The following is a 22,012-nucleotide window of genomic DNA, read 5'->3' as shown; positions in this document are numbered from 1 at the left end:
GCAAACGTCATTTCTAGTTTCTATTCCCTTTCATAGCTTTCAGCTTTCAGCTGACACAGAACAAGCCAATCATAACGTGACTGACACAACCAATAGATATCAATGAGCACCTGTTGAGGTACTGTGTGTTCTCACTTCATTGGTCTCATTGCCACGACGCCGTGTTCTGGATATCTCCTATGCATGATTGAAATCAAACATCAGGAATATAACTTCAGGTGTGGATATTTACAAAAAGAAATTATGATAATCGTGGCAATCTCTGATACTGTTTCTAAGTTTCTCTACTAGTGTGTGTAGACAAAGCAGCTATTGTGTCTGACAAAAATTCATGCACATGGCATAAATTGTAGGCTCACTGAACTGACCCACTAGTCAAAATACACTTTCGAATATGTACAGTAGCGGATTCAGGATTTGCTAGACAGGGGAAGCGAGTTTGTGGGTGTGTCTTGTACAGTGAGCATGAGCACTTGCAGCTATTTTAGATACACGGTACTAGGTCAAGATGTTTTATAGTTGTACGACCCTGTAGGCTCAGATTTGAAGACATTGCCTTCTGGTTTTATTAAAGTACGTACCAATATAATGACTCTGATAGATCAATTCAGTTAGAAGAAAGTTCCCCAAACGGGGGGGGCACTAATGTCCCCGCCCCCAGTACCTGGCTTGTATCCGCTTATGTATGCAAAGCAAAATAGAGAAATTTTGCGGCCATGGGTTAAAACATTGTGCCTCCAGCATAGATGGAATGGATATTAATTATTAATTAAGTAAGTTATCTGTTTGACAACGAGATTAATTGTTGTGTTGAAAAATATCATTTAATGGATCCTCTTCGCAGGCAATCATCTATGTCTGATAAAAATGGGCACAAACCAGTGACACTTATCGTATCATTAGTTAGCTGCAATAAATAAAGCAGTTGCAGAACTCAAATAGGTTCAACAGCTAAATGTCTCAGTCTGAGATGACGCTAAAGGAGTGATTTCTTGCTCACCTGGATCGTTTCTATTGTCTTCCTTGCGGTCGCACAAACTATCCCTACAATCTGATTGACAGACATCAATCAACTGTAAGTCTTTCTGCTTTTGTTCATGCCGTGATTTGAATATAAGACGATGGCCTGCATCGATAAACAAAGCAACTTACTGACTTACTAGCACAACGTCGTAATAATTTGGAATTTTACCAGCACAGTCAAGAACTCGATTTGCACAATATACCTTGCAGCAACTCGAACAAAGATAGTGCGAACAATCACGACCCTATAATTAGTGAAATGCAATTTGCTGTGGCAGACCAAGAGCAATGAAGACTAGGAAGCATCAGCGATGAACCAAGTGAAAACAGCTTACTTAGCTACACATGTGCACGCACGCATGCACACACACACACCCACACACACACACACACACACACACAACAGACTACCATAAGCACTCGTTGCATGTGCACACCCAATGACTCATGCATAGTTGAATGAACTAAAAAAATTGTCAGGTGCTCTTAAACTTAATAACAAATCAAATCTTACTCGGGGATTGGCTTTACATTGTTCACATTTCATCCACTTTTGATCTTTACAAAGCCAGATACCAAATCAAAGTGACTTCATGTTTGCAAGTGTCTCACATTTCTTTCTCTCCACAGAGACTTGTTTGTTTTGCCGTCTTTCGGAACGAATTTTCACTCTCTTTATCTCACTTTTGTCACTAGTTTCTTCATCTCCAAGATTTCTCATAATTCCTTGCTGTCTCAAAATGCTAGTAACAACCAATTTGACCTATTATTTCCTTCTACTGTACTCATCATGCAACTCTTCTCACTCGGGTCTTATATATGGTTGACATCTGTAGTATGGAATATTACCGGGTGATATATCTTCATCATCGCTTGGCAGTGAAGATCGCTAAACAAAAAATGGTTCCATCATTATCTGGTCTGTAGAGTTGTTTCTGTCGTTGTCATCATCTCTGCCTGTCTACTGATTAGCAACCTAACTAGACACATTACAGTCCCTTGACTGTTGTGATGTTAGTCTTCTCAGCTTGTGTCTCATTGACTCAACACAACTTTGAAATCAAGCAAGCAACCGATGAGACCCAACTACACACGGTAGTGTACTACAATTTAGTATGATCTAGGACACCTGTATTCGTGCAATCGGTCCACAGCAAAGTACTAGTAAAAGTAGCAAAAGTGTACTGTACTAATCTCATGATTTCGGTCTATTCCTCAGTCTGTCAGTCATCAGTTAACTATTGCTTGGTCAATCTGCCTGTCTGTCACAGTTGCTGTCTCTACATTTGTCCTTTGCATTGCAGTCTCTTACTAAAACTGCGGCCTTCAAATCAGAAGAAGCTTCAACGAGTTCTTCAAAACTTCTTGCTTTCGCAAGCTTATGTCGACACTCCGGATGTCTAGCCAATCTACATCAGCACATTTCAATTAACCGACAGCTACAGATAAACATCCATGCCGAATTTACGTATGCTGCCACATTTTAAAGAGATGTCCTCGCGTGAAAGACAGCGGACATGGATACTTCTCCACTAATTCTAGATATTCTTCAGCCATCTCCCAACAGTATGGACTGTCGCCAGTAAACAGGGAGGGATTATACAACTGACCCTCTAGACAACAGACGCAACCATCAGACAAAAGTGAGTCAACACACGATCCGGGGGGAGGGGAGGGAGGACGTTTGCATCGGAGAGTCGACCCTACCTGCTGACATCACACCATCCACGCCCGTCTCTTGCAAGCACCGATGCACGTGACTGAGATAAAGTATGTTGCCATTGGCAAACACTGGTATAGACACGTTTTCTCTATCAACTAACATTACAAAAGACACACTCTACACACAATTCGAATGTCAGCTTACTTTACTGCCTTCACATGAGCCCAACTAGCAAGACCCGTGTTGACGCCTTTTTGGTCTCGAGTTCGACCGTGGACTGTCAATAACTAAGACAAATAGCGATCGATCGTTTTAATGTTATGCCTCTAGCTGTCAAGATCCCACCTGACATCCGGCTCTCTCCAACATCTGCGCATACCTCACGGTCTTGTCGATGTCCTCGAATACTCTCACTTTACAAGTAACAGGAACTGATAATTCACGATGCAGTGTAGACACTAAACATGTTTATACTACTGTAAATTTGGCGGGTTAATCAATTGGCAAACAAAGGGTAATATATCTAACCGATGCTATGAATTATATCCCATTCGTCTTGAAGGAATGCTCCGTATCGACCTGTCGAGGAGACAAAATTTTGAAAACAAACATGATGAACCAACAAACTGTAAAACAAACAGACAGACAGATAGACAGACACACAAGCAAGCAGACAGACAGACAGATAAACGGATGTCCATGGTGTTTGGACTCAGTGAAGGCAGCCTCCAGAGAAGGAGTACTGTAGCAGCAATGAAACGGGAGGAGGAGAAGAAAGAGGCAAAGTATAATTCCAAACTGCTGCCAGAAGGGGATCCTGCCCACTGGTCATTTCTCTTGTTTGCGAACATTTGGCCTTTGGGGGAACAAGCAGTTAGATATTTGAACAAGCTAGCAAAAGTGCAAGAGATGATGAAGGAAAACAAAATGAAACCAACTTCAAGAACAAGTGGTCATCATTGCAATGCGAAAGTCATCTCCTACAAACTCATTAGAACAGCTAGATTAGAAAGTCGAAATGTAGTTTGCTCAGTGCAATTTTGCATGCTTCAGGACTGTAATGGTCCTGTTGTGTTAGTTCTAGGTTGCTCATAATGTAAATGTTTGATTAAAGGGAAAATACATGTATTGAGATAAACAGACAGACAGACACACAAACAGGCAGACAGACAGATACACAGACAGACAGATACAGACAGACAAACAGATAGATATCTCTCGCCCACCCATGGAGTAGTGACATCTTTCCATCATCTGCTGGTGTTAGTGGTGCCGCTGCAGAGCGGAAAGCAGACAGAAAGAAAAAGAAATACAGCAAACAGCAATTACCAGGTGGCATAATTGCCACTGTAACCCCACTGGTAATAGAGCATTTTGGAGCTTGGGGGATCGATGGGTGGAAAGTTCTGTGCAAATTATCAGAGAAGTCATCGGACAAAGTGGGACGACCGAACGCTGCGGAGTTTATCGACTTCTAGTCCAAACACTTTTCTGTTCACCTCCAGAAGTGTAATGCTAGAATCATCTCTAAAAAGCTATCTTCGCTGTCTGAAGACAACAGATGTGACCTCTTTGCCACCCAGTACTTCAATCACTAGCTGGTACTGGAGGCTTTGCTTGTACTCTGTAGCTTTTAAGCGTAGTCCTCATTTCGTTTTACACGAGTTTCAATTATAGCTTAGTTTAGTTGATGAACACTACTATAGTGTTTTGCTTTCAATTATCCGAATCCGGCATTCAGTTATCCAATTCAGGCATTCAATTATCCGAGGTTCTGTCACAGAAGTACCAAATTTAGAGCAGTAATTATTTCAGTCTGACACGTAAAGTCAAAACTGCACACATTTCTTTTATGACGTCTGTCTATGATGCTCACTCACATTTCAACTGAACAATAAATAATTGATTCAACCAGGGTGGGAAGGCGAAGTAGTAAAATTCGAGCTCTTTGATTAGCTAAAAACACCCGCCAACGCCGCATTACTCGCACAAACCGATTGACAAAGCAAGGCGTTGTAGGCTTCCTAGATATGTAGATTTAGTTTGCTCTCAAAAGATTAGCTAGACCTCCACGGAAACATGGAACACCATGATCACGCTAACTTCAAGATTAATTACAAATTACATGTATTGCATCTAGACAGCTGATGAATGATGATATACATGAGCAGCTGCCCAACCGTACATTACGTACGTTATTTAGTTTTTCATAATATTGCACAGCCGTAAGCAACGGATAATTGAGCGCATGAATCGGATAATTGAAAGCCCAATTCGGATAATTAATTGCCTGAATTGAATAATTGAACGCCAGATTCGGATAATTAAACGCAAATACTATAGTAGTTGGACAATACATGGTACCCTGCATAGCAAAATGTATCATAGATAAAAGTTCAAATATATGCAATTGACAAACAGACAGACAGACAGATACACAGACAGACAGACAGACAGAAATAAATGTTATTTGACACACAGACAGACAGACATACAGACAGACAGATTGTTATATTTGAACTCTTACTCTACCAATAACAATCGCTAACTTTATGTATGCATAACAATAACAGTCAATGAACAAAATGTTGAACGTCTTTATCATACAGAAAATCATCAAAATTGCACTTAGACAACTTTGATCTGTTTCGCTGCGTTCCATTTGCATCTTTTGAAATTTTGGAGATCTTATCGAAATAGTCTTCAGCATATGGCCCCAAAAGCCAAAGTGTTCAAAAACCAGTGGAATACATGTTGTATCAGATCCTGCTTTAAACTGCTGTTGACCATATTTTGTCATTTTGCGTTTTTCTCTCAACTCAGCTGCAAAACCTGATATTTTGGCAGCTTTTTGTACGGTGTTACAAGAATGTGGATGAGCAAGTGAAATGTCCAGGTCTTTTGTCAAGTGTCCAGTGGGATCATATGTTGTTATATCCAGCCTGTTCTCAGAGTCAGTATACCTATTTCTTGGCTCAACTTGATGAGGAATATTTAACTCGTCTAAACGTTTAGCCCAAATTAACACGATTGTATTGTGTTGCCATACTGGGCCACCGTCAAACTTGCAGGTCAATAGATGATAACCATGTTCATCAAGGCTTGTACCATAATCACACTTGGTAACAAACTGGGAATACGGGAAAGGAATACCAAGTCTCAAAAATGCTGCCACACGAAATTCTGAGGACTTTAGAACAAATTTTGGTGCTGAAGGAAGAGCTTGAAGCCATGATCCTGCTCCACGTCCCTGACATGACCTTATCCTTACAGCATGTTTGACAGGGGATGGTTGCATAACACATATTGCTGCATTCCCTTCAGTAATATCCGAGCTCAGGCAATTTTGAAGTTTTACTGGATTTGCCATAAGCCCAGACAAAGACTGAGGTATGAGTGTCTCTCCATCTGATCCTAAGGTGGAAGGAAGGCTTGCTATTGCCTTGCAAAGATGCTGATGGAAAGGAGATGGACATGCACAATTGATGCTGTCACATAGATCTATTCTAGATGGAAATCTTCGAGGAATCATGCTCATTGAATAGCACCATGAACCCACAAAAGCAGCAGCAGCAGAGATTTGTGTCAAGTTTATAATGCCAAAACCTCTCAACTTGATCTTAAGAGATGCTTGCTTCCATGTCAGCTCGTCAAGTGCACTCAACCCCAATATTGCTGCAAAAGTACCTCTTGACAGCTGATCATGAATGTAAGAAGCTTGGTGTAAAACTGGAGGAGCCACACACCTTGTTAATGATTCAGTGTAGGCACATGACAGTACCGCAGTAAGAAGTGCACTTTGAGGATCAATCAAGTTAAGCAGATGACCTAGATCACATGCGGCCATTAGTTAGCATTAGTCTACGTAGAAGGTCATCACTCCGTCAATTGTAGATCTCAGACTACAAGCCTACGCGACACCCATCACCAACACTCCATAGACTTACCTTTTCAACATGCTTCAGTTGTCTGCAAGTGCTGAATATGCCACAAATACCAAACAATGGTCATAGCATCCCGTGTAGTACGTTTATTGGATTAGTTTTAACGCTAATTTGATTTTGAAGTTACTGGACACTTGATGACGTTGAGGGTGACGTTTAGTGACCATTTAGTAAGGAGATATGGCAGGAAGTAGGCGGGATGATCCCAGACTCTCTTGCGCCTGAAATTGTCATACCAGCACTGGACAAGACTAGCACGAGAGAGTCTGGGGACGAGGCTATGGCAAAGGGCCTGTCTAGGCTCACAGCACAATAGTTCAAACATGGTCTGAGTGCCTCAGCCAGCTGCATGTTGTTTACAAGATCAAACCAAAACACCGTTTTCTGGATTGTGACAGCAAACCTGACATATATGTAGCAGATCCTGACTCCGGTAAAGAAGTGGGGTTAGACATCTCTTTGGCACATCCATGGGCACTTAACGCTTTTCCAAAGGCAGCCCTAGAAGATGGGACAGCAACAACTCGAAGAGAAATGCTGAAAAATGACAAATACGCCAAAAAGGCAAGTCCTTGTGGAGCTACACTGAATTTCATTCCTCTGGTGATGGAGCACTTTGGTCGTGGAGGCAAGAGGCCCAAAAATATCTCAACTAGCAACATGGACAACTGAGTGCAGACAGGACGAGTTCAAGAACTACTGGAGGACGCGATTCTCAATTGCAATGCAGCAGTGCAATGCAAGAGTGTTACTGCAGAAGATGAGCAGAGTTCAGTATAGTGGTGACTCAGTTGGTGCCATTAGTAACTCTGTTAGCTATTGTCAACTGTTTGACTCTTAGTCGTACTTAGGGACCTCTTGGGTCCTAGTTCTCTTAGAACATGCTGATTTTAGCGTAGACTGTAATGATGTCTTAAGAAATATATGTATTGACAAGCAGACAGACAGGCATAAATAGTTGTAGGTAGAACCAAGCCCTATTGGCTTGGGTAGTATTTAGTTGCTTTGCTTAGATGGTGTATAATAGTTCAATGTTTGAAAATATATGTATTGACAGACGGACAGACAGAAAGAAAGAAACCAAAGTAGGTAAAAATACAGTCCACTGATAACATCATAAGTAGGATTAACATATTGCTATTGTTATACATTAAATAATTAATTATTTAAAGTGCATAAATACATGATGCTCACTGTCATCACACTAAGTTACACAAACAAGCACTTTAACAAGTACAAATATCTGGTAATATTTTATTCAGTCTATAATCACATGACTACCTCGTCTTGCCACTGACTGGGGACAACCAAGATTCAAGTCAATTGCATCACACGATGATTCTACCAACTTTGCTGCCTTCAACACTGTCTCTGGGTTATTGCCACAAAACTACAATGCAAACAACCACCATTAGATTTAGGTATTAATTGAATAAAAACGCAAAATACAGATGTCCAGCTAGATGTATGGGGTTCTAGTAGATTGCAGTAGACTATTACCTATTATTCGCGAACAGACACGTGCGAGTCTTACTTGTACAATAAGTGGTCTGTCTTCCTGACATGTTGTAAAGAACTGGCGTCGGTAGGCGAGGTCTCTGACGAATACAGCGGCATGCAGCATCGGCGTGTAGCAAAGCTGAATTCCGTGTCGTCGACCTAGCATCCTCCAAGCTAACTCGGACTGGTCGACCATCGGAGCCATAACGAAACGCGCCCCATTCAACGCAGTCTGCCAAAAGTCGTAACTGGTGCTCTTCGTGAACGACATGTCTAACGCGCGCTAACAGAGTAGTGACCACACTGGCTCTGATCATGCCACATATGAATGAACACATAACAAGAAAGTTACCAATAGAAACTGTAACTTCCTCAACTACTTATGTGCTTCATGATTAAAATCAAACTGGATCAGTATATTAATATTTAATTAATTAACATCATTTGCAATTCTCCTGATATTCTAATTTCTCGTTATCATTTTAAAAATAAATGAGTGTTTGACCGTCAATCAAATCAGTCTTGCTTATCACCTTTAGCATCAGCGCCATTAATGTTTTTCTCCAAATCAAGGAAAATAGAAATCTGTCTTGCCATCTCCTCGTGTTCACTAAACCCACATAGTACGTATAAGTCAGATACTACAGTACTTGTACACAGAGAAAAAGTACCAAGGACTTCTAGCATAACTGCAACATGATGTTATAGCAAGTGAATAACCAGAATCAAATTGCAAAACAACCTTGATATGAAAATAAATAGCAAAGCTTATCACATGTATTAATTATGAGATTCCAGTTTACCTGATACCCAGTGCCAGCATAGCGAACTATCTCCTTTGCCACAGTTACGCCTATGATTTCGTCCAGTTGAGATACAACTGACAAACACATGTCACCATGTCTTTCAAACACAACAGTAGAGAAATCATGCTACTTGTCTTTCTATGGTTCAGAATGAAACGATCGACTAGCGACTGCTCGTTAAGAGACACTTTGCCTTCGGCCTTGTCCAAGATGCACTCCTAGAACAAAAATAAATTAGGACTAGCATTAGCAACATGCATAAATAGATCAGAATTAATGCAAATTTATAATGACTAAGATATAGTGTAATACAACTCGTTTTATTAATATTTTGTCAGCAACTAAAATGATCGAATATGGTCTTCAAATTGCTAAATCTTTTGTCTTGTTTCCTAATTGTAAAGCAAGTGTATTCATTACATCATCATAGACAATTTCTATTTTGAAATATATGGTTAACTTAATGTGCATGTAATGAATGAGCAGCTATGCAGGCTTAGACACACACAAAATTAAGACTTGACTTCATGACAGACAAACACAGACGAACACACACACACACACACGCGCGCGCGCGCACGCACGCACGCACACACACACACACACACACACACACACACACACACACACACACACAAACGCACACAAACCCTAAACTAACCTCCCATTTATCCATGCAAACATATCCAAGCCCAAAACCAGCAGCAGCACAGAGCAATCTCCACACAAACGACGAATCTAAACGAGCACAAACTGTCCACACTAGAAGTACGCATCAGAAAGACGTCACAAATTTACCCGTTGACGTAGCTGCAACGTAATTACCGAAAGCAGTCAGACCTGCAAATGTAGGACGAAATCAAACGGATCTTGACTGTGTCTAGTAACTCAGTGAGAGCCTACCGACTAATACAAGCCACGAGCGATAAGAAGGTGACCTTGTTAAGTGAAATCGAACAGCACTTCGCTCGACAACGGTCATATACGCCATTGGAAAGCTCCAGATAAAATAAATGACATATTAGCGCGCGTTAGTAGATTCGTAAACTTATAGCGCGCGTTACAGTACACTGTAGCACTGCAGGTGTTTGGGTGCTCTACTCAAGCTCAACAGGTTTTTAGTAAAGGCCTTGGAATACGAGATCAAAATCTTTACTACTGTATATATTCACATGCGACCACATAGTGCCGTTTACGTGATGTCTTCGAGCAGAATTTGAGCATTTTAGAAAGTAAAAAGAATAAGTTAGTAATACTGTCATGCTGTTTGATGGGTAGTACTGTACACAAATTTGTTAGCGGCGGAAGAGGGTCTGGCTACGCGAGACTAGCTTTAAATGACATAATAGATACGTGTTTTACATAATACATCATCTTTATCTCCAAAAGGAAAAGGATCTACTTAGCACCATCATGCTTACTAGACTCGTGCCCAGTTCTCCTCCACGCTTCCTCCGCGCTTTGCTACACCACGTGAACTAGCTGTCACGTGTATATAGATGGGGTTTCACGCGGATGCTGACACACTGGCCTGCTGGATCTCTCTTGTTTTCCCAACTACGCCTGCGCCTCGCTGCTTGTGTGGGCGCGCACGTGTCCGTCGATGCTAATTTGAGTAATGTACGGCTGACGAGTCAGCGCTATCCGAGATGTGAAACTTTCTAGCGACAACTGATTGACAAGGCAATCGAACATGCAACTTGATAGCTAGAACATGTCATCATCATAGATGCTAGAGCTCGCCCGCTCTAGTATCTATGATGTCACGTAGGGTTGGATCCTCAAACTTTTCATTTTGTAGCGAGTTTGCCGGAGACAATGAATTGAGACAGCTATATTTAGTAGCAAATAGAATTTAATTTTAAATAAAATTTAATAGTAAATAAAATTTAATAGTAAATGAAATTTAATTCTAAATAAAATTTAATAGTAAATAAAATTTAATAGTAAATGAAATTTAATAGAAATGAAATTTAATAGTAAATAAAATTTAATAGTAAATAGAATTTAATAGTAAATAAAATTTAGTAGTAAATAAAATTTAATAGTAAATAAAATTTAATAGTAAATAAAATTTAATAGTAAATAAATTTAAAAGTAAATAAAATTTAATAGTAAATAAAATTTTCAAATAGAAACAGAATGTTGATGTAACTACATTTTGTTGGGTGTCCAACTAATTTACTAATTAAATTTTTCTCGCCAAATTAATATGAAAAAGCAGTCCAAATGTTTGAGCAAGAAGAGGGACGGACGAAACGACATGTGTACTTTACTAGACTAGTATAGAAGTCAATACTGCATGTACCTGCAATTTGTGCATGCATGGCTGTCAGCGACATGCCAACATGTTGCAGAGAGCGGATGGTAAGGGCCGAAAAACTCGAGCATGTCTACTGTTTATTAAATAATAGGCATATCTGGAAAGCGACCACTCTGTCGGCAAATTTGGCAACATGGCCACCGTTGAAAATTCGTGAATATTACATCGCAATGATAGAATCGGCGAGCTGTGTACTGTATGCACTACATGCACCCTAGATATCGCCTCGACCTCTAGTAAATACATCCGGCTCTGGTTACACAGCTCGGCCACCCGTCGAGTTTCGGAACTGCTAGCATGCTAGCTACATTAGCAGCCGAATAGTGACTGAACGAGAGTTGAATTGCTAAGGTGGCTAACAAACAACGACACAAAGGAAGGAGCTGTCCATTTTGTGTTGTATACGAAGGTTAGTGCGTATACGGACTCGAGCCAAGTCAGAGTCTAGACACGAAACAAGACATCAGGAAAGCATTACGTATCTAGTGTACAGAGTCATGCAATGGTTGCATGGAAAAGACTTCTAATAAAATGCAAAGTCTATACGACCTGCAAATGGGAGGGAACCCTGTACATGCATGTGCGTACAGTGATCACCGAGATTGTTGACACAAGCAGCAAGCAAGAACACAACAATATTATGTGCACACGTGCAGCGATAAAGTGTAGTCGCAAAGACGAGCAGATTCTACCATCTACTCACTGTACTGCAATGCTAATTCTACACTAGATTTTTCTTGGTTTGCCAGAAAATGTTCCAGCCGCGTTTTCCACGCACTTTCCCTAATCCTTCAACGACCGTTTGCTCACGCAGATGCTGTGTAGGAGTACAGTACTAGAGATACTCGTACATACATGCAAGTAGGTCATCTCACTACTCATGCATGCACCATGCATGCATACACACTGTGTCAGTGAAAGGCCCACGCAGACGGCACTAGAGAACTCATGCATGATGCTTGCAGCAGAGATAGCAGACCACACACCCTCAGTTGCGGCTAATTAATGTACTGGCCAGTCAACCTAAGATCCAATATTATTCCTACTCGATCGGTCGAAAATCATTCTCAAAATCAAAGAGAATGCGTTCGCTGCACCATGAGACACTTTACTTATTTAAGTTAATTCTCTCTGCAGCAGACCTGCCAGTAGTGTCTACCGCATATACTCTCCGTATTTGGTTGGTTTATCGACTAATCACATGCACGTATATTCATATCGAATAACTGGATTATGCCCATGCAATACGTTGATACTCGAGATGTTGATGTGGTTAATTAATATATGCTGAGCTAGTGTCACTCCGATTTCCCCCTAATTCTCTGCTCTAGCACTCCATATGAGTAACAAAAATTGAGTTTTAGTACTCCGTGTCGATTTGAAAACATCGAGTACTCGATGTTAGGCTAATGTTGTAAGTATTGGAGAACATTTCTAGTCCCAATTGTCACTGAAACAAATACAGTCGTATTATCCAAATAGAATATATGGTAATGGCAATAATGACAATAATGACATCATTGGCATCCACGTGCAACTCCTCCCACTTCAGCATTCTAAGGTTCCTTTAAATTGGTGTTTCCGTCGCACATCTGACAGACACTACCTGCTCGGCTGTACGGTCACACTGGTAGCTAACAAGCCGTTCTCGTCTCGCCTCTTGCGCTATGATTAGGATCGAGGAGTACGCCGTGGACGAACTCGCTGCCATCTTTCCGACGTTTGGTTTTCAAATAAAGTTCCTCGCGTGCCTGCTAGTTGCAACGCTCCTACTAGTACAACAACAAAGGATCGGCATTCCCGGACCGCGATCTTTTCCACTGATTGGAAGCTTGTATCTGTTCCGCTCCGAGAGACAACTGCACTTGGCATGTAATAAGTTGTACAGACTGTTCGGTCCCATTTTCGAACTGCAGCTCGGAGCTGTCAATGCGGTCGTCGTCACCGATGTCAAGCTTATTCGCGAAGTGCAAAGAAAACAGGAGTTTTCCGGGCGGGCTTCTAACATGGGATTCACAAGGATTATCAGCAACGGTGACAACGATCTCGCGTTTTCGGATGTGTCGCCAAGTTGGAGGTTTCATCGCAAATTCGTGCATGCAAACGTGTTCCGGAGAAATGAATTGCAGCGGGCAGAAAAACACGTTCTGACAGAAGCCGACGTGCTCTGCAAGACCTTCCTGCGGTATGCCGACGCACAACAAGCAGTGGACTGCAAATGGAATCTGACTGTTGCGGTCACTAACGTCGTGTTTGCCGTGCTTTTTGGTAAACGGTTTGAATGTGATGATCCAAGACTGGTGGAATGGAGGGCAAGCAGCGAGCTCTTGCTCAAGAGTCTCAGCAGTGGTGGTCTCCTGCACTGCATGCCTTGGCTGCGCAGACTACCCGGATTCGGTCAGAAATGGAATCAAGTGGTCAAATGCCAAGAGAAGAACTGGAATCTCGTTGGTCAATTCCTACGTGAAGCGGTATCACAAACCCAAGACGATTACCTAGATGAAACTCCACTTGCTTCACGACTCGTCTCTGCAGCAATGGAACAGACTGGAGAAACGAACATTGAAACCTTTCTCACTGTATCGTACGAGGAAGCTCTCAATTCAAGAAGTGAGCCAAACGCGGTACTCCAGCCGGCTCAGATACGATCAATTCTAATGGATCTGCTAGGAGCTGGATCCGATACCACAACTCACACCATGCGATGGTTGGTCGCTCTTCTCGTCAAACATCCTGACATCCAAGAGAGAGTCTTTACTGAACTTGATGAGGCCATCACAGGAGAACTTACAGCTGCACACAGAAGTGTCACTCCATTCCTCGATGCAGTCATACGAGAGACTCTACGTCTCTATCCTGCTGCTCCGATGTCTGTCCCCCACAGCGCAACCACCAACACTACTCTTGGCAGTTATTCGATTCCCAAAGACACCGTCGTGCTGCTTAACCTCTATGGAATGATGAGAGATCCCAATGTCTGGGTAAAGCCTGACACGTTTGATCCTGATCGATTTCTTTCAACAGACAGCATACAAAAGAAACTCCAACAGCAGCACTTCATGCCATTCTCTGCTGGTGTTCGGGCGTGTATGGGCAAGCATCTTGCTCAGATGACACTCTATCTACTTGCAGCCAAACTCTTCAAGACGTACCGTATGGAAGAAGTACCGAAAGAACCACTCGACCTTGAACCACAAGAAGACGGAGAAGCACCCATTCCAAGAGCGTACAAAGTCAAAATCACTCAACGCTAACGTACTATATATATATATATATATATATATTGAAAGATCAAGAGCAAATTGACTATAAGACTAATTTTACAAATAATTAGATTGTACCATAACAATTTTATGTGAAAAGTGTTTATTTAGAAAGTTGGCAATCATTTGCACAACTACTTGACAAAATTACATTTACCTGTCAATGTAAACCTCGTTGTCACAAATTTTCGTACTCCACGTTGTTGCAGCGCTTGGCCAAATCTTATCAACGTTAAGCGATCAGCTCTCTCATTTCGGTGTGAGGAAAAACCACCGTGACGTTTACTACACCTGCTCTAGCACAAGTTACTAACTATATATATATATATATATATATATATATACCTTATTTCTTCGTTTAAACGCCGCCCTCGAACAAATACCGCCACCGACTAAGCGCTGCATCATTATGAAAGCTAGAAACAACAGCCGTTCTTAAATAAACGCCGCCTCCAAACAAACACCACCCGGATAAACGCCACACCCTAGAAGACTGAAAGCATTAAACGCCGCGACGTCTAGCAAGGATGTACAGTATACAGTGTAACAGTATAGAGTTAATTAGTAAAGAATTAGTAGTGTACTGCAGTGGATTGATTGCTGTAAACTCTGTGTGTGTGTGTGTGTGTGTGTGTGTGTGTGTGTGTGTGTGTGTGTGTGTGTGTGTGTGTGTGTGTGTGTGTGTGTGTGTGTGTGTGTGTGTGTGTGTGTGTGTGTGTGGATAAGAGATGGCGGCGCCCGGAGTTCGCTAGGCTCCGTGGTTGCTTGCCTTGATTGTGGAGAAACTTGATTGAAAGTCGGTTTCACAGTGCAAGATCAATAGTAAATAGCAAGTCTAAGCTCATTGTGGTCGTTGAGCGAAGGATATTTAAATTTCTTTCGCTAACGTCTACGAGAAGGAGGACTAGCTGCGGGACACACAAGGGAAGGCTACCCTTCAAACCCACGAAATCGACGTCTACTGGTCGTCCCGGTTCTCCGGTCCATCAGTGGGAAATCGTTTTCGTCAGAGTGAGCGTACGGCCTGGACATCCGGACCTTCACTATAATCTATTCAACGTCTAACTCTCCTTTTCATATCGCTATTTGTCATCAAAAACAGCTAAGTGTCATTACTCAGGTGAGAAATCTACAAGGCGGTTTACAGGCTTCCAAGGTGATGACAGTTGACATCAAGAAAATTGGTTGTTGGAATGTGAGGTCTCTGATTGATCGTGAATCATCTGAATGTCCTGAGAGAAGATCAGCTTTAATTGCTACTGAACTGCTTCGTCTTGGAATAGATGTAGCAGCACTTTCAGAGACTAGACTTGCTGAACAAGGCAGTTTTGATGAGACAATTGGAAATGACGGGTATAGATTTTACTGGTCAGGAAAATCAGTGGGTGTGAAACGTGAGTCAGGAGTTGGTTTTGCCATCAGAAAACATATTGTGAGTAAACTTTCTGACTTGCCCATTGCACTTAATGATCGAATGATGACTTTGAGATTACCGTTAGTCAAAGACAAGTTTGTGACATTTGTCAGTGTTTATGCTCCAACATTAACATCAGACGATGCAATAAAGAACAACTTTTATGATCAACTACATAATTTGCTAGTCAAAATTTCACCAGATGATAAACTCATTCTCATGGGTGATTTTAATGCCAGAGTTGGTTGTGACTATGAGTCTTGGCCAGGAATCATAGGACGTCATGGTGTTGGGAAAGAAAATGCAAATGGTCGTCTGTTGCTGGAGCTCAGTTCTATCCATCAACTATGCATCACTAATACAAAATTTCAATTACCTGACAAATTAAAAGTGACGTGGAAACATCCTCGGTCACATCGTTGGCATCAACTTGATCACATCATTACTAGAAGGAAAGATGTGCAAGATATACAGCTAACACGTGTTCTTAGAAGTGCTGAATGCTGGACAGACCATCGTTTGTTAAAGTCAAATGTCAACTTCAGGGTTGTTTCCAAAAAACGGTTTACCAAGTATTCAATGAGAAAGTTTGACATAAATCGTTTAAATGATCCGAATATTGTTACTTGCTTTGAAAATCAACTCAAAGAGGAACTTGAGTTGTCAAAAGAAATTGAAGGTTCATGGAATAGACTCAAGACTGCTGCAACAACTGCAGCAAACAAAACCATTGGGTTAAAAAAGAATAAGAGAGAAGACTGGTTTGACAATAATAATGATGAAATTCAAGATCTCTTGGAAAAGAAACATGCTGCTTTGGCTAAATTGCAACAAAATCCACGCTCTATTGAGTTGAATAGAGTTTTCCAAGAGCTGAAGAGGGAGACCCAGCGTACATTACGTCAGCTACGTGATCAGTGGTGGGAAGCTAGAGCAAATCATTTACAGAACTTAGCAGACAATAATGACAAACGATTTTATGGTGAATTGAAGAAGATCATTGGTCCAACTTATATGTGCTCTACTCCTTTACGTCATGAAGATGGTCAACTACTAACAAGTAAAACAGAGATACTTGATCGCTGGAAACGTCATTTTGCTTCTCTGCTTAATAGGGATACAACAATTGCTCCATCATTTTTAGATGCACTTCCACAGCAACCGCTTCATCAAGACATGGAAGAAATACCTACACATGATGAAATAGACTGTGCCATCAAGTCACTAAAACTTGGAAAAGCTGCTGGTCCTGACGGTCTTGCTGCTGAGTTTTATCAGAGAGGAGGCGATGTCTTTTTTGAAGAAGTTGTCAAGGTTATTCATTGTATTTGGGACACAGAAGAAATACCACAGGAAATCAAGAATGCCACCATAGTTACAATCTTCAAAAGGAAGGGCGATAAAACTGACTGTGGTAATTGGCGTGGAATCTCATTACTATCCATTGCTGGAAAAGTTATATCAAGAATACTGTTGAATAGGCTGGTAGATGCAATTGCAGAGGAGATTCTTCCTGAGTCACAATGTGGCTTTCGACGAGGTAGAGGCACCACTGATATGGTGTTTACTCTAAGACAAATTCAAGAAAAAAGCAGAGAACAACAGAAACCGTTATACATGGTGTTTATTGACCTGACAAAGGCATTTGATTCTGTCAATCGTGATGCACTTTGGAAGGTATTACAGAAGATGGGTTGCCCACCTAAATTTGTTAGTTTGGTCAAGCAGCTGCATGAAGGTATGACAGCAGAAATTGTTTCTGAAGGGGAAAAATCAGAAACTTTTCATGTGCAAACAGGAGTAAAACAGGGCTGTGTGCTAGCACCCACTCTTTTTGCCCTTTTCCTCGCAGCTATGCTGACAGAAATGAATCGTATGGTGGACCAGCAAGGTGTGTTTGTTGAACATCGGATAGATGGTCGACTGTATAATCTTCGAAGGTTAATGGCCAAATCCAAAACAACAACCACAACACTTAGAGATCTACTCTTTGCTGATGATTGTGCTCTTGTGGCACACTCTGTGAATGACATGCAGGAATTGGTACATGCTTTTGAAGACGCTGCTAGTAGTTTTGGCTTGCAGATAAATGTAAAGAAGACTGAGTATATGTTTCAGCCAGCTCCTGGTACAACAAATATTGCTGAAAACATCTACATAAATGGTGAAGCATTGAAGAAAGTGTCTTCTTTTTCTTATCTTGGTAGCGTCATTTCAGACGATTGCACAGTTGATAGAGACATTACAGTTCGTTTGCAGAAGGCAAGCAAAGCATATGGTGCATTACAGAAAAAACTGTGGAGTCAACGAGGTATACAGGTAAAGACCAAACTCAAGGTGTACAAGGCAGCTGTGATCTCAACACTTTTGTATGGATCGCAGTCTTGGCCGTTGTACAGAAGAAACGTTCAAGAACTAGAGAAATTTCACCTTCGTTGTCTTCGACGAATCTTAAGAATTCATTGGACTGAAAGAGTGACAAATGCTGAGGTTCTGAAAAGAGCTGAATTGACAGGCATTGAATGCATGTTGATCAAACAACAACTGAAATGGGTCGGTCATGTCGTCAGAATGGATGACAGAAGATTTCCCAAACAGGTGTTTTATGGTCAACTTCCAAATGCTCCAAGAAAAGCTGGTGGTCAGAAGCTGAGATACAAAGATACTGTTAGACATAACCTGCAAAGGGTTGACATTAGACAAGATAATTGGGAAGTGCTGGCTTCAGAGCGTGTAGTCTGGAAAGGAAAGATAAATTCAGGTTTAAAGAGTTTTGAGGAAAAGCGAGTGAACAAGATGATAGAGAAGAATCAGTTGCGTCACAATCTGTTGTCAGGAATTACAGCTACTGAATATATTTGCAGTAAATGTCAAAGAGATTGTCGTTCACGGATTGGTCTCTTGTCACATGAGCGTGCCCACAAAAGACGAAAAGACAACTCTCTTAGTGACAAATGACTAACTTAGATGACTGTATTTATATATACGTATTGGAGAGGAGTCGTGAGCTCGAAAACGAGTAGCGAAGAAGAAGAAAAAGAAGAAGTGTGTGTGTGTGTGTGTGTGTGTGTGTGTGTGTGTGTGTGTGTGTGTGTGTGTGTGTGTGTGTGTGTTAGCCCTCACCCGCCCTATGGGCGGTAAGAATTGCGCTAGCACCTAGATAGCAGTAGCTACCTAAGCGAAGAAAACGTAAAAATTAACTTTCGCCAGTCGTCCATTATTTGGCACTTACCAGAGTAACCTCAATTTCACAATCTTATTGTAGGGCGGGTGCACGTGTTACTCTAGAGACAACACACGCGCGCACATGCACACGCACACGCACAAACACACAAACACACACACACACAAACACACACACACACACACACACACACACACACACACACACACACACACACACACACACACACACACACACACACACACACGTTGTATTCACTCGAGTCAGAGTTCTGCCTCCTAGCTTCACACTACCTACGCGCTACACGTCATGCCGCGAAGAAGACGCACCGGCTCTTCGACTGGCGAAGTACAGTGGCTGGCGAAGACTAGCGTACAGTGGCTCGGCGAGCGCACGACACATCTGCATACTCGGCAAATTAGACAAGCAAACTCCGGCACATCTCATTTCAGACCGCCAAAGTCTCGTTTCTAGCCGTCGGAGGCAGTCCGGGCGAAATCCGACTCGACCCTTCCACCGCATTTCGCAACGATCGGAGAATATATCTAAATATATATAGTCAGAGCGATCTTTAGTAGCGCTGCTGTATATACAGGCCCTTTGTACATGTACAAATACATTGCAACGAGTGCACACAGTGGCGTAGCCAGGATTTTTTTCTTACCGAGGCAAATTGATATTAATATTAATTTTTTTATTAATATTAATTCCTTATTGATATGCACTACCTAAGGCTATTGCTGTCATATTGATATGCTTAATTGATTTGACAGGGTAAAAACAGTAAACTACACTTGGATTAGTTAGCAGTTGGCAGATGAAGCTGTCCAATCCTTCTATGTCTCGTGGAATCAAATCTTTGCAGAACATTTTCTCTGCTAATTTTCATATCCTTGTGGACAAACATGAGAGCTAACCCATTTAGCCTATTCTCTCCCATAGTGGTTCTTGACCAATGTTTAAGCCTTCTCATCTTCGAAAACGACCTCTCGCAAGATACTGACCCTACTGGTAGAGTCAACAATAGCTTGAGTATCGCATGCACGTTCGGGTAAAAGTCTTTATCCGCTAATTGCAGCGTGTCAAGTAATGTGGCATTTAGCCGTTCCGCTCTTGGAACTTCTGAGCATTCGCTCTTCCAAATGAGTATCTCAGTATCGAAAGTTTCTGGTTTCGGCAAGTCTGGACTGAAAATCTGGACAAATGCCACGCCCATTTTTCCTACCGAGGCAACTGCCTCACTGCCTCATGCCTAGCTACGCTACTGGCACATAAGACATTCTGCATGCCTGAGATGTGCTTCGCCCAAACAAATTTCCGAGGGCAACCATATGTATACCACCCGCACTCTGTTGCATATAAATTAGGCTGGACAGCCACTGGGCATGCAACCATCATCAACCAGAAACCTACAAGACTGCATGTTAGTCAAACGCCAGCAGAATATCTGTATTAGAGTAAACAGTTTACAGTACACGCATGTATGACTCCACTCGACGAACATCCTTATTGACACTGGAGATGCAAAGATGCATATAATCAATGCACCTACAGGTCATCGGGACAAGAAGTATCCTTTGACCTGACAACAGAATTCGTTCTTTCGCGAAATAGGCGTTCCTGTGCTACACCACAAATTCACAGAACGTTACTAGCCACAACTAGAATGTGCACTATGGACGCGTTGAGATCGCAATGCTAGCGTCCGCTGTACGGACATCGTGTCTGGGAATTACGGAAATTAGGTTAGTGAGTTGCACAGCTGGAGCAGAAAGCTACAGTCACCCACATCTTTGAACTAGAAGACAAACTTGTTTCAATTCCTTTGGCTAACGTGTTTGCATAGCGACTGAGTGAGTAGACAAGTATCCTTGCGAGTGCGAGCACGTATGACTAGCTAGGACAGTGCGTCAGCTTGCGCGAAGCTAGAGCCTCTAGATACATGTACGGTCTGTCAATAACGAAAGAATTCAATTTGACTCTTTGGCGTCTTCTGCAGAAGGTAATGTCCAGATCGGCGGAAACGGCAATTCTAGAGCAGAATGCATGCGCATACAGTATGCTCTAGGATGCCGAGTGTCTGTCTAGTAAATGGGACCAAGTCTGTCGAAGTAAGTGTCAGTTTTGACAAGAAAAAAGTAAACGCTGCCTCGCTGTAGCTAGAACACACCGGTGTTCAGCCTTCTCGCACAGCAACAGTGTGAAGCCTTCTAGCTAGGTAACAGACACGCGTACATTGCTAGACGCATGCGTACATGCACACAGGGTTCATTAAAATTTTGATGGTTTTTCTTGTCGTGTGCAGTCGTTAATGTCGTATGCAGTCGTTGCTGCAAATGTTTTTTCGCCTCCAGAGCCACATGTCTCTCATTGGAACCAGGAAACGGGACGTCCCGGGTACTATACCCCAGGAAACTAGCCCTAACATCCCAGCCACCACCCCTGCTTGATGTAAACTGCGTGTAAACAACCAGAGTTCGGACTGCAAGAAGAACAAGACGTCGACGTTGTGGCTAGCGACCTAGCTGAACTATAGGTCTGATGGAGTTCCGCTTGGAAGTCGACCATCAGCTGTCACGATACGGATGTGGTAAATTTGGGCTAGACAGACTCGTTGTAACAGTAACGTTGCTGCTTGACTCGGTTCACTACAGCTGCGACTGTCAGTATGCATGTCAGTGACTGACAGGACACATCCCGTCATTGATCAGAATACATTTAGTGCATCTAAACTGTATGCCCTAGATCCAAACTCTGATAGATCCTCTGACATATGTGCAACAACACATTGCATACCAACACGTTCCATCTTCAGCAGTTGCATACTATAGACTACAATAACTATGCACGCTGAGCATGCTAATTTCTTGCAAAGTGCAAACTAAGTTCCAG

At 41.9% G+C, this 22,012-nt stretch overlaps 3 protein-coding genes across 3 annotated transcripts; 1 reads left to right on the top strand and 2 right to left on the bottom strand.

The window, feature by feature from the left end:
* Positions 1-476: 476 nt before the first annotated feature.
* On the bottom strand, positions 477-8,416 carry LOC134184316 (tRNA-dihydrouridine(16/17) synthase [NAD(P)(+)]-like). The gene is made up of 13 exons (XM_062651977.1): positions 8,165-8,416; positions 7,912-8,020; positions 3,215-3,265; positions 3,032-3,144; positions 2,891-2,973; positions 2,731-2,834; positions 2,492-2,636; positions 2,336-2,432; positions 1,830-1,912; positions 1,636-1,766; positions 1,538-1,581; positions 1,193-1,268; positions 477-1,126 (listed from the first exon to the last, which is right to left on the bottom strand). Exons 1-13 carry the CDS (start codon positions 8,399-8,401, stop codon positions 945-947), a joined length of 1,455 nt encoding a protein of 484 aa, XP_062507961.1. The 5' UTR covers positions 8,402-8,416; the 3' UTR covers positions 477-944.
* A 37-nt stretch (positions 8,417-8,453) lies between these two features.
* On the bottom strand, positions 8,454-9,957 carry LOC134184319 (cytochrome b-245 chaperone 1 homolog). Its single transcript, XM_062651980.1, has 7 exons — positions 9,840-9,957; positions 9,735-9,776; positions 9,598-9,674; positions 9,067-9,154; positions 8,934-9,010; positions 8,802-8,872; positions 8,454-8,740 (listed from the first exon to the last, which is right to left on the bottom strand). The coding sequence occupies exons 1-7, from the start codon at positions 9,925-9,927 to the stop codon at positions 8,647-8,649; spliced, it is 537 nt and encodes a 178-aa protein (XP_062507964.1). The 5' UTR covers positions 9,928-9,957; the 3' UTR covers positions 8,454-8,646.
* Positions 9,958-12,926: 2,969 nt separating this feature from the next.
* Positions 12,927-14,513, top strand: LOC134184132 (steroid 17-alpha-hydroxylase/17,20 lyase-like). Its single transcript, XM_062651747.1, has one exon. The coding sequence runs from the start codon at positions 12,927-12,929 to the stop codon at positions 14,511-14,513; it is 1,587 nt and encodes a 528-aa protein (XP_062507731.1).
* Positions 14,514-22,012: the final 7,499 nt, after the last annotated feature.

This window comes from Corticium candelabrum, chromosome 9 (genome assembly GCF_963422355.1).
Source record: "Corticium candelabrum chromosome 9, ooCorCand1.1, whole genome shotgun sequence".
NCBI lineage: Eukaryota > Metazoa > Porifera > Homoscleromorpha > Homosclerophorida > Plakinidae > Corticium > Corticium candelabrum.
This window is presented reverse-complemented; position numbering and strand designations above follow the sequence as displayed.

What these genes read in the sequence shown, in the direction of transcription:
- LOC134184316 (XM_062651977.1), bottom strand. Translation starts at nt 8,401, where the DNA reads ATGTCGTTCACGAAGAGCACCAGTTACGACTTTTGGCAGACTGCGTTG. An exon ending in TTTAAAATGTGGCAGCATAC is followed by an intron (nt 2,433 to 2,491) that starts GTAAATTCGGCA and finishes GTGCTGATGTAG; the next exon opens with ATTGGCTAGACATCCGGAGT. An exon ending in TCGAGTTCTTGACTGTGCTG is followed by an intron (nt 1,127 to 1,192) that starts GTAAAATTCCAA and finishes TTATCGATGCAG; the next exon opens with GCCATCGTCTTATATTCAAA.
- LOC134184319 (XM_062651980.1), bottom strand. Translation starts at nt 9,927, where the DNA reads ATGGCGTATATGACCGTTGTCGAGCGAAGTGCTGTTCGATTTCACTTA. An exon ending in CTCGTGGCTTGTATTAGTCG is followed by an intron (nt 9,777 to 9,839) that starts GTAGGCTCTCAC and finishes CTACATTTGCAG; the next exon opens with GTCTGACTGCTTTCGGTAAT. An exon ending in ATGCTGGCACTGGGTATCAG is followed by an intron (nt 8,873 to 8,933) that starts GTAAACTGGAAT and finishes TTTCATATCAAG; the next exon opens with GTTGTTTTGCAATTTGATTC.
- LOC134184132 (XM_062651747.1), top strand. Translation starts at nt 12,927, where the DNA reads ATGATTAGGATCGAGGAGTACGCCGTGGACGAACTCGCTGCCATCTTT.